Genomic DNA, 12082 nt, shown 5'->3' with positions numbered 1-12082 from the left:
GATTTCAGTGCTCTCCAAAGGCTCCCAAGTTCCCTAAGGTCAGAGCATCTGAAATTCCCCACATTAAAGTGACTGACATGGTTAAGACAGCATAAAGGCCCAGGTTAAAAATAAATGCATGTTGCCTGGGAGGAGACCCACATTTGCCCTTTTGAGCAGGTTGAAAGATCAGCAAGTGTCACCTTACAAAAGAGAGGGGGCTACCAGGGACAGGTGTCTCTAGGGACTGAGAGGGCTGGACTTGCTGGAATGGGGTGACATGAGGAAGCCTTGGGCAGCCTGGGAAAAGAACAAGCGTGTGTTGGGGAATTGGGGGCTCCCCAAGGGCGGATATGAGGCTTGGAGAAGGGCCTCTTGCACAAGACTGGCCTCTGCCCAGTTTGCCCTCACTCTTTCGGGACAGCCGTGGGCTGGGACATTCAGGAACCCTTTGAGATTAGGTTCGATCTTCTTTTTTCATCCCTCTGAAAGTGCTAAATAAGCTAAGCGACGTGCCTAAGGACACACAGCTGTTTGGTGGCTGAGCTGGGCCTCAGAGCCAAGAGTCTGTGCCGCTGTGAATGGCAAGCCTCCAGCCTCAGTCTAGAATGCCAGCCACAAAACAGTTATGTTGGGGCTAGGCCGGGACTGGGAGCGGAGGCATCTTGCCTGCCAGTGTCCTCACAGTGTCCCAGATGGTGAACAGTGATGTCCTAACACCCCCGCCTCCGCCCCCGCCGCCTCCGAGCGTCTGTCAGCAGTGCCAGCTCTGGAATGATGCAGTCTCAGGACAGGCTGCCGGAGGGCTGCCCGCAGAGGAGGGACCAGATCTAATCCTGTCCACTTCCTCCAGAGATTAACCCAGAGCGCCAGGAGGTACTTGTCCTTACCTTGACTGCTTCCTCCTCTTTCCTGGTCCCTCAGTCCTCCTCTTCTTCTACTTGGATGACTGAGTGGACCCCACCTCACCTCCCAGTCCTTCTCATCAGACCTCTGGCATCCAGCTGGGTGCCTTCCTAAGCCTCTCCCACTGGAGGGGGCTTGTTTCTCCACAGGCTCAGCCTGTTCCTTTCTGATGCCTTTCCCTTTGTTGACTGGGCCTTGGGAGACCACCCCTGCCTCCACCTCCCTCCACTCAGCTTGGCGCTGTCTGTCCCTCGCCCACGTTTCCACCCTGGGTAGGGATGAGGTTCTTCTTCCCATACAGTTTGCTGGCTCTCAGCACAATACGGGCTTCCCGGGTGGCGCTAGTGGTAAAGAACCTGCCTGCCAGGGCAGGAGGTGTAACAGATGTGGTTTCCATCTCTGGGTCAGGAAGATCCCCTGGAGGAGGGCATGGCAACCCACTCCAGTATTCTTGCCTGGAGGATCCCATGGACAGAGGAGCCTCGAAGTCTACAGTTCACAGGGTTGCAGAGTCAGAGACGACTGAAGTGACTTGGCATGCATGAATAGTACAATACATCAGTAGGAACAATAATACTCATGACTTCACGGAAGTAAGGAGTTTTTGGTTCAAAAGGAGAGGGAGCTGTTTGAATGTGCCAGCACTGGGCCCCAGGACACCTCAAAGCTATGGAATGCAAGGGCTTTCAGGAATGCCATCCTGGGAGGAACCTGCTAAACAAAGACCTCCCTCCTGACGAGACAGGGAGTGCCTGGCCACTCTGTCTTGGAAGGTCATTGAATTATCAACACCACCAACTTCATTTCCATTTAAAATTTTATTACATCAACAAAAAAGAAAACAAAAAACCCTCACAAAACAAAATTCTAAAACCTAAACAAAGAAGACTATTATCCAGGTATAACTAAAACTCTCCCTGAAGGGGAGAAAAAAACCCAAAAAACTTAAAAATCCCAAAGAAATAGAAATGCCAGCTTCAAAAATATTTATCCAAAAAGTAAGGCATCCACTTTACCAAAAAAAAAAAAACAAACCACAAAACAATAATTGGAGGAGGTTGGACAAATGATAAGAGGGAACAAGAGGATGGTCCCCTGATCTTCCAGGGGCCAGCCCCAGTCTACCTGGAGTCTACTCAGAAGGGGCCACAACTTGGAGCAAACCTGCATCTCACTGATGCAGGCTCAGGCAGGCCAGGTGAGGAGCCAGAGGCCAGGGAGGCCAGAAGGGCTCCCCAGGTATTCCAGTTGCAGCAAACTGTATGAGGAGTTGGGGTGAGGGGGACTTCTGCCTGGGATAAAAGAATCCCAGTCCTTAGCACAACAGATGAGGTGGGGAGGCTCCAAGGGCTCCGGGCAAACAACAAACAGTACCTTCTCTGGAGCATGGGGAACAACAGTACTTTGCCTGGAGCAGGGGGAATGGCAGCCCGGCCTGCAGGACAGGATACCTGCAAGTCCGCAAACCACAGAGAAAGGGTTTTTCTGAGCTCTCCACGGTGACCTTTTGCCATGGCCCTCTCATCCTGACCTGGAGGCTGTCCAGACAGGACCTTGATGGGAGCAGGAGGAGGGACGGATGATCTGAGTTGGGGGAGGAACTGGCCTTCAGAATACACTTTCTCCCCAGTTTTCTACATGATGGGCTAGGCACCTCTGGGGAGATGGGAAAAGCCCTCCCCTCTGGGAAGGTGTGGCTGGAGGGCTAGAAGCAGGGGGTATTTTTAGGTTCCAGTTCTTGGATGGGAGCTGACTTAAGGCTGATTTGGCTCAACTTTCAGGCATGAAGGGCTTGGGGAGCCTTCACACCATCGGTCCTGAAGCTAAGGTTCAAAGAAGAGGAGAAAGGCAGGATGGGGGTGCTGGCATTGCTGGCTGCCTGGGGCTGTGTGGGGGCATTGCTGCGGAGGGTTAAAGGGTGGTGGGCTCCTTCCCATGGAAGTGGGAGGGAGGAGGAGTGGAGCTGCTTTGTCATTAGGAGAGAAATGTCCACTACACTAATAAGCAACTTTCTGGCTTCAGGAAGCTTTGGCACCGAGTTGGGGGGAGGATACAGGGGCAGAGGCAGGGCTGGGTTTCTGCAATCTGAGCCTTTCCCAATCTGTTCCACAGGCCTGGCTGGGGGAGGGGGAGAAGGCAGTTCTCCAGCCCATTGGTCCTCAGCTCAGTGGGGACGTGCTGTCCCGAGGAGCCTTACTTTGCACAGGGGGCCCAGGCCAGGGTGGTGGCCGGGAGCCGTGGGGCAGAGGGAAGCATCACCTCTGATTTCTTGGGTCCCTGGTGAAGGGAGGGGGACTTGGGTCTCTCCAGCTGACCTTTCATGGTGACAGATTTGGTTGAGTCTGTCCCTCCCAAGTGATTCACTATTGCTGCCACTTCTCTTGGAGCTGAGGCCTCCCTTGGGCTCAGGAATGGGGAGGGAAGGCAGTACTGAACTCAGGTTCCTGAGGAAGCGACTGAGGGTGTGGACCCCGGAGGGAGGGCTGTGGAGGGCACCCCTGGCAGCTCCTCTAGCAGCTGGAGCTTGGGCAGCTCAGGGGAGTGGGGGCAGTCTAGGAAGGGAGAGGTGGCTTTAGACACAGGCCTTGGGGGTGAGAAGAGGCTAGATCTTTGGGTACAAATGTCAGTATCTTTGTTTATAGTTTCTCACCACCCATATCCAGGTCTTGTGTCTGCTTGACAGAGGCAGAGGTGGGTGTGAGTTTGTGAGCGAGTGTGTGTGTGTTTGGGGGACCTGGGCAGAGGGCAGAAAGGGAGAGGAGGAAGGAGGCAGCTGAGAGGGGAGGGTGGTCCTCAGGGCTCCGCGTCCTTGTCCTTGGAGGCAGGGGGCTGGCAGATGGGCTGCTGCTGCTCCATGTCCTGGTTCCTTTCCTCCATCTTCAGATCCTTATCCCCCTTGGGGTACACAACTACACACATCTTCTGACTCACCAGGGTTAGCAACTCTGTAGGAGGAGGCCACACAGAAGCCAAGTCGATGCTGAGCATCCCACCAACCCAACCAACCAGGCCATGGCCCTTCCCACTCTCCTGCCTCAGCGTCTGGCCTCAGCTAGGCTCCTCTAGGAGACTCCCTCTCCAGGAGACGGCCACCCTGCCTGCCTCCTCCATTTCTGGGATGCCTATTTGCTGGCCGCTCTGCCTCATCAAGGCCCCAGGCCCACTGATCACCAGTTCTGGGGTCTCCACCCAGCCCATGCCAACTTCTCCACGATGGCCACTCTGGCAGGCCTAAGGTCTGTGTGGAAATGCCCACAGTTCTCCTCTCCTCAGAGATCTCTGAGCAGAGACCTTTCCTGTGGTAACCCTCCAGTGCTCCGTAGACAGCCTCCTGATCCTGGTGGGGCTCTCGAGCCAGACCAGTGACCACTCTACTCCAGACCAGGGGCCCTCTGGCTGCCCATAATCTTCAGCAACTCACCAATGAACTTATTGAAACACCTGGGCTTGTGCTGCCAAGAAACACCCAGGAAGTAGACCGGCACCCCTGTCAGCATGATGGCCAGGCCGATGCCACACACCACGGGCTCTGACCACAGGCTGAAGACCAGCAGGAAGGCCCAGAACAGCAAGTAGATGATGGGGAACAGCAGGTTGACCTGTGGATCAGAGTCACTGTTACCTGTGTGGACCCTGTGGCCCCCACGATTGGGACATCTTCCCTCTTCTTCCCAAAGGGAAACATTTGGAGGGCAAAGCTGGGCTTCACTTAGCTCTGTGGCTCTCCCACCCCGAGTCTTGGGAGGGCAAGTGCTCTGTTGAGAGATATTGGTGAACATGGGCAGTGGGACAGTAAGAGGAGTTTGGGAGGATTTCCCTGGTGGTGCAGTGGTTAAGACTTCACCTTCCAATGCAAGGGGTGCAGGTTTGATCCCTGGTCTGGGAGCTAAGTTCCCACATGCCTCAAGACCAAAGAAACATAAAAAAGAAAAAAACAAGAAACTAAATTGTAATAAATTAAATAAAAACTTAAAAAAAAAAAAAGAGGAGTTTAGGCACCTAGGGAGGGGACAATCCTCATTGTTGTCCCAGGAGGGATCAAACAAGGCTTCATCATGCAGCTGCATGCCCCTGGTAGTCACAGAAGCCCATGGGGGCTGACGAGCTAGATGGTATATTGGTATATGTCTGCTGAGGGCCGAAGGTGAAGGAGAGCAGAAGAAATGAGTGGGGGCAAGGAGAGCTTCTGTCAACCAGACCCCTATCCTCTCCCAGCTGGCAGGATGTGGGAAGTGTCCCTCCTCTCACCAGAGTCAGTTCCAATTTGTTTTAAGCCATTTGAGAGGATAAACCTCAGACCCAAGAAATCAGGAAAGCTAGTATGGTATAAGGCAGCCTGGGCCTTGTTTACTTCAGGAAGAAGCAAACTCTACAGGCCCAACATCCTCTTATTGACCACATGTGGGAAGTCCCCCATAGAGTCTTCCTCAAGGCTCTAGACTCACTGCCTTTCTCCTCCTTGTCCTCTCCTCTCGGAGGGTAGGCAAGTGGTAGGGAGATGGCGTGATTCTGCTTCCTTTTCCCTCTAGCACACTTTCTAAGCATGGCAGGAAAGTGGCAATGGAAAACAGAGATGTGAAGAGCATCTAGTCTCCCTGTGTTTCTAGAATGTGTGTTAGTTGCTCAGTTGTGTCTGACTGTTTGCAACCCCATGGACTAATGTAGCCTGCCAGGCTCCTCGGTCCATGGGATTCTACAGGCAAGAATACTGGAGGGGGTTGATGTGCACTCCTCCAAGGGGTCCTCTTGACCCAGGGATTGAACCTGGGTCTCCCGCTTTGCAGACAGATTTTTTTATTGCCTGAGCCACCAGGGAGGCTCGTTTCCAGAATAGGATTGTTCAAATAACTCAGGGATATATCCTCTTCTTCTAATTTGCAGGAGAACCTATAGCTCTCTAGTATATGTTGTTCTGAGCAATCCCATTTATTTCTATCACAAAGTTATTTCTTGTACAATCAAGAGATTTACCAGGCACCCTACTATGTGCAAAGCTATAGTAGTTTAAAAAGGGAGAATCATGAAGTGCTGAAGGGGACTGGGGAACTTCAAGAGAGGTTCTTGAGTATGGAAAATGGTTAAAATTTGGAGAGGCAGATGGGAGAAGGAAATGCATTCTGGGATGAGATGGAGACTGAATGAGTAAAGCCAGTTATGTGGAGGGACAAGGAGGAGACTGGTCAGATTAGAAGGTCCAGGAAAAGTCAGCTGACTTTTTAAAGACTTAGAGCCATAGGAAACAAAAGAATGACATGATGGAAGTAATGACATGATGGAAGTTATCAGGTCATCAAATCTATTCCTCCAGCTGCAGTTTGCTCTGGTCCCGTGGAGAATGGAAATGGCTGCCCCCTTCACACATGGCCTTTGCTTCCCAAAGGGTCTCCCACCATCATGGAGATGATGAGGCTTGGTCAGCAGTGAGAACAAGGTGATTTTAAAAAATCTGAGCTCAGCTAGAAGCAGTGGAGGAGGGGAAGGGGTCCCACAGGGAGGTTCTAGCACCTTAATGGGGCGGTTGATGTCCGGCTTCTTCCAGCGAAGAACTATCTGTCCAGCAACCGTGACGCCATAGAAGAGGTAGTTGATGAAGCCCACATAGTTGATAAGCGTGTATATGTCGCTGGTCACAAGCATCAGCAGGGTGGAGATGCACTGGGGGGCGTGTAAGAAGCTTATCAGTCATCAGAAAGGCACTGGGAGACTGGAGGAGCTGTTTACTGGTGGCGGGCTGCTCCCCTGCCTCTAAGCAGACAATGCCGTTCCACAGTGGATCTCTCAAAATGGAGACTTTATAGCTTCTCCTAGAAACCTACGTCATTGCTAACAGCTTCATCACCAGGAAGTTCTTTGTTACTGCAGGAGTGATAATCAAAACATTTAACCACGGGTACAACATGGGCACTAACCACTCAGAACAGATGCTGGCTGTATACACCTGGACTGGCAACGCTGGTGGCACCCAGCTCTATGCCACTCTGGTCTCATTTATATTTCTCCCTGGTTGAAGCTCAAGCTAATTTTGTCTTTTATCCCTTAGGGAAGACTGTTAACTGGAGATTAAGGTTTATTCTTGCCCTCATCCTCTCTTCCTGGTTGAGTCATCTATTTTTCTTCCTTCTTTTTTAATTAAAAAAAATGTTATAAACAGTTATATAGCACTTCCTAAGTGTCAGGCTCTATTTTTAGCATTCTACAAATATTAACTCATGTAACCCTCATAACATCCTTCTGAAGTTTTCTTGACAGGGTTCACTTCCCAACTTCAAAATCACCTCAGTGGCTCTCTCAGAAGCATATTCTCTCCCTCTGCTAATTTGTTAAGGCCGATAGAAGGCTCAGTTCTCCTGTAAGATCTGATGGTGAAAATAATCAAGAATTTAAGGGATAAAAAAGCCAGATTCTTACTGTAGTTGCCTTGTAGTCATAAAGAAAAGAAAGTGAAGTCGCTCAGTTGTGTCCGACTCTTTGCGACCCCATGGACTGGAGCCTACCAGGCTCCTCTGTCCGTGGAATTTTCCAGGCAAGAATACTGGAGTGGGTTGCCATCATAAGCCTGCACCAATGGCGAAAACTGAAAAAAAGCTTGTGGCTCACTGGGAGCACTGAGTCTTCTCCAGATGCCTTTCACCACTAACCAATCAAGATGACCTTCTTCCTGTATCAGAACATTCTGAAATTTTCCCTAATGTACAGTGAATGCCCTTGACTCTTGAGAGCTCTGCTCTCTGGTTTAACTGCTTCTCTGTTATACCAGTCATTTTTGATATTTTAGTTGGGATCTAGAAGAAAAAAAGAAAAAACCCAAAGCCTCACTGGGGATAAATAAGTCTTTTCTCCTTCTGTATGCTCTGTATAAATGATTCTACTCTGGTGTAATTCCACCTCCATTTACCAGACACCCCCCTTGTTTCCTTTTCTCCACTTTCAGTTTACCAGTCTTCCCTGCTGATTTTTCTTATTTGGTGTGACCCCAGATTTGGTGAACACCAGATTTATTTCAGTGGTGTTTCCCCAGAGACTGGCAGAGCCTCCTCGGGCAAGAGGGTTGATGGAGAGGGGTGGGAGTGTGCTGTGATCAGCCAGGAGCAGAGGCCCAAAGCTGCAACCCTGTGGGTAAACAGGGGCAGGAGAAGCCAAGAAAAAAAGCTTCTTTGTGAGCTTGTAGAATCTGGAAGCAGCTACTTCAGTCTGACTCAAAAGGATGGAAGAATGAGATGAGCCGGCCTGGGAGCCTTAAGACATTTCAGGACTCAGGCTCCTTCCTTGCTCTATCTCTTGATATTAATCAGGCCCATGTATACCATTTGCTAGATTATCAGAGACCCCGAGAATCCTAGGAGCACCAGGGTAATAGCGGCACGTGTGGGAAGTATGAACTCCCAGTTCAAAATAGCACAAAGAGGGAGGGTGTGTATAGGGCTGGCAGAGGGAGGGACCCTTACTGTGAAGAGCAAGGCTGGGATGGGGGTGCAGCGCTTCACGTGGATCATGGCCAACACGCTGGGAAGGTGGCCCTCCCTGGCTCCAGCAAAGAACAGCCTGGCAGAGAGAAAAGCAGGTCAGCCTGGGATGGCCCATGGACCATCCAAGGATGCTCCCTCCCTAGCCCAGCTCCCTCATCCAGGTCCACCTCTGCCTATACAGGAGCATCTCCACTCTTGCCAGGTACTTCTCGTGCATACCTTCCAGCCCACTAGTCAAAGGACCACGTTCACAAATGCAGGTGCAGGCAAACCAGAGGCAGTCAGTGGATACGTGGATGGATTCAGGGGTGTAGAGACCTTGAGTGTGGTCTGGGGTTCCTGATGATGTGCTGTTACTATGAGATTCTCTCACAAAGCTTGGAGAGCTGTAGGAGTAGCCCCTCTCCTTTGCTTAATGCTTTAATCCCTTAAAAAATGTGCCTCCTCCCTCAGAGGATATAGGTTCTTTGGGGCATGGGGAATAAACTGTACATGAAAACATATATACTGGTCAAGAAGTAGTTGCCTTTGTTGGGGGTGGGGAATGGATGTGGGTGAGGAAGGGACACATGAGAACTTGGGGCGGGGTGGAATATGTGGAAATGTTCTATATCATCATATTTTGGGTGGTAGTTACATGGTTGTCTACAATCGTCAAAATTCATCAATCTGAACATTTATGATCTGGGTATTTTGTGGTATGTAAATTATACCTGAAAATTTATATCCTTAAGCTACTTATTCTAATCCCAAAAAACCATCCTAAAGAAATGCATACAGTTAGTAAAAGGAGTACATACAAAGATATTGTAAGATAAAAAAGATTGAAAAAAACAGACAAGAAACTTAAACTTTTTTTCTTCCCCTGCACTGTGCCATAGCTTATAGGCTCTTAGTTCCTTGACCGAGATTGAACCTTGGGCCCTTGGCAATGAAGGTATGGAGTCCTAACCACTTAACTTCCAGGAAATTCCCCCAAAATTATTTTTTAAGTTTAAAATAATGATAATTTTTCTTTTTGAGATACTTGTAGACTCACATGCAGTTGTAAATGATGTGACCTTACATAGACTTCACCCAAACTCTCCCATTGGTAATATACTGCAAAACTATACTACAGTATTATGACTTGGATATTGATGTTTACAAATTATTTTTAAAAAGAGAGATTTTAGGAAGTTCCTTGGTGGTCTAGTGGTTAAGAATCTGCCTTCCAATGCAGGGAACACAGGTTTGATCCCTGGTTGGGGAACTAAGATCCCACATACTGTGGGGCAACGAAGCCCACACACAACTAGAGAAGCCCGTTTGATGCAGCAAGTCCCAGTGCAGCCAGGATAAAAAAAAGAGAGAGAAATTTTAACATGAAGAGCAGCCCTTCCTCCTCTTTCCTCTCCCAAGAAAAAAGAGAATACTGTAAGCTGTTAGGAGTCATTTACATATTAGTAGAAATCAGACCACTTTTTCTTTTTTCTATGATTTTGGAGGGAAAGGATCAGCTAAGGGGTGAGAGGAAGGGGATGTGATGGGGGGGCAGAATGGCACAGAGTCAGCACGCTGGGTGGTCTGAAGAGAACTGTCACTTTGTCATTTGGGTATGGGGGAGAGTGGGGCTATCAGCAGTGGCTCCTGAGGAGCGTGAGGGTTGATTTTGGCCCCCAGTACCCATATGCACACCATCACTGCCACCATCAGCAACCTCACCCACATCACGGTTTCATGCAGCTACATGGCATCGCCTCTGCAGGGCAGCCTCATGCACCCAGCGGGGCCCCAGGTGCTCTGGGGGCCTCACCATGCACAAAACCAGGGTGTCATGTTCACATGTCTCCTTCACATGCAGCCAGGACCAAGGGAGTTGACAGGTCCAACAGCACTGGCAAGTCAAGTTCACCGGAGACAATCGTTGCCCGGCTAGCTGACCACGGAGCAGATGTGACATTAAGCGCAACACACGCCTACTCCTCAGGAAGAATCATCCTCTCCCTTCCCCCAAACACAAAGGAGTAAGAGAGAGAAGGAGGGAAGGGAGGAAGGAACTGGAAAGATGAGTTGAGGAGGCCTGCTGGGTGAGCTGTGCCTCTGACTCCGAGGCTGAGCGCACCGGGCCGCCGCCTCCGCATGCACACACAGCTGGACTACATGCACGCAGACCGCTGCTCAGCCTGCCCGAGGGACAAACCCCACTCTAAAGCGACTGGAGCCAGTCACTCTCCTCCAATAGATCCCAGAGAGCCTCATGGGTCACTGATCTTCCACCGCTCGCCCTCGGCTGAGGCCTCCAGGTGGCCACTGCTCCTGTGTAACACGCATACGAGGTTGCTGTGGGTGAGTGCCAGAGGGTCCTGGGGTGCAGGGGACGCCCACACACCCTATTCCCTGCCCTGCCCTCTTCCCTTCCCTGTCCTGAAAACACGACACTCGTTTGTCATTTTATGGGAACTCCTCCCTGATGTGACTGGTGGCTTGGGAAGCAGCTGAACTCAGGGGCTCACTGCTAGCGAGTAGGACTGTGCCCTTGGGGGAGCAGGGTTTCCTAAGAACCCTGGGAGGACCCTGAGCCCAGCATCTGCTGGGCCCAACCGCCCATTCTGGAGACAACAAGACGGGACATCAAAGAGGGGACCAGGTGTCCGGGTGTGCGGAGGTGGGGGCTGGGGACTTCTGGGTCCACTCACACCTTGGGCTTCCCTGAGAGTTTGGGGTGAGGGATATGGCTTTGAACAAATGTTTCCCTTCCGTTCTTCCCCAGTTGTCTCACTTCACACCCCTACCCGAGTCTCATGGTGGCCACACAAGGGCCTCCCACAGCTGCCTGTCTGTTCAACAGGGAGGAGCCTGCACCCTCAGGTCACTCAGAGATGAGCCGGTTCCACCTGCAGTCTGGACCCAGGTCTTCCACGGGAGGTCAGCCCAGAGGCCCCAGGCATGGGTCCCTCCTGGTCCCTTTCAGAGTGGGGTTCCTTTCCAGCCAGCATGGCCTGTTTCTAGGCAAGTGGAAAAGGGACTCTGAGGCTGCAGGCAAGACGCTGTCCTCCTGCCAAGCACACAGCCCGGGCCTCCTCAGCCCTCTGCTCCTCTGGACATGAGGTGGGAAGGCTGGTTCTTCTTGCCACCGCATGTAAAGCCACACACATCGTGCGTCATCACATGAGCAGCACAGGCTCCTCCGCCAGGCGCCCACACAGAGCCCCGTTGATGGAGACAAGCCCCCCACATACAGAGCAATACGCACAGCAGAGGGGTCCCTGGCCCTGGAAGGGCCTGGATGGCACTCACCGGGAGGAGGTGAAGAGGGACCCATTGACTCCTCCAAATGTAGACAGGGCGACAGAAATGGGCATGATCCAGGCCATGACTCCCAGGAGTTTCTCTCCAAAAGTCTGAGAGGGAAAACAAGAGGGTGAGTAGAGAAGGCGAGCTCACAGCCTTCCACATGTGTGTCACTGCTGAGAAGGCTCCATCCTAAGCCCACCCCTGCTGAGTCTCTCGGGTTAAAGTCCTGGGAATGAGGGACAGCGGAGTCCGTGTCCTGGCCCCTCATGCACCCCCAGTTCTCTTGGTGATGACTTCACAGTGGGGAGTCAGTAATGTTTGGGACTGAATATCGAACAAGTCTGTGTGTGGTGGTGATAATAATAATAAACATTTGTTATCCTTGCTGTATGGATAAGGAAACTGAGGCACAAAGCAACTAAGTAGTTTGCCTAAGATCACACACCCAGAAAGTG

At 51.2% G+C, this 12082-nt stretch overlaps 1 protein-coding gene across 3 annotated transcripts in view; it reads right to left on the bottom strand.

Moving 5' to 3' along the window:
• Positions 1 to 1688: 1688 nt before the first annotated feature.
• SLC7A8 (solute carrier family 7 member 8) overlaps positions 1689 to 12082 on the bottom strand; it is a 51587-nt gene continuing 41193 nt past the window's right edge. For all 3 annotated transcript variants that reach the window (XM_043471169.1, XM_043471170.1, XM_043471171.1), the window contains 5 exons: positions 11631 to 11734; positions 8331 to 8427; positions 6391 to 6540; positions 4307 to 4484; positions 1689 to 3830 (listed from right to left, as the gene is read on the bottom strand). In XM_043471169.1, coding sequence (XP_043327104.1) covers positions 3679 to 3830; positions 4307 to 4484; positions 6391 to 6540; positions 8331 to 8427; positions 11631 to 11734 — 681 coding nt within the window. In that variant the 3' untranslated portion in view covers positions 1689 to 3678. The remainder of the gene's footprint in view (positions 3831 to 4306; positions 4485 to 6390; positions 6541 to 8330; positions 8428 to 11630; positions 11735 to 12082) is intronic.

This window comes from Cervus canadensis, chromosome 6, assembly GCF_019320065.1.
Source record: "Cervus canadensis isolate Bull #8, Minnesota chromosome 6, ASM1932006v1, whole genome shotgun sequence".
Taxonomy (NCBI): Eukaryota; Metazoa; Chordata; class Mammalia; order Artiodactyla; family Cervidae; genus Cervus; species Cervus canadensis.
The sequence above is the reverse complement of the archived record's forward strand: the minus strand, read 5'-3'. Positions and strand labels throughout refer to the sequence as shown.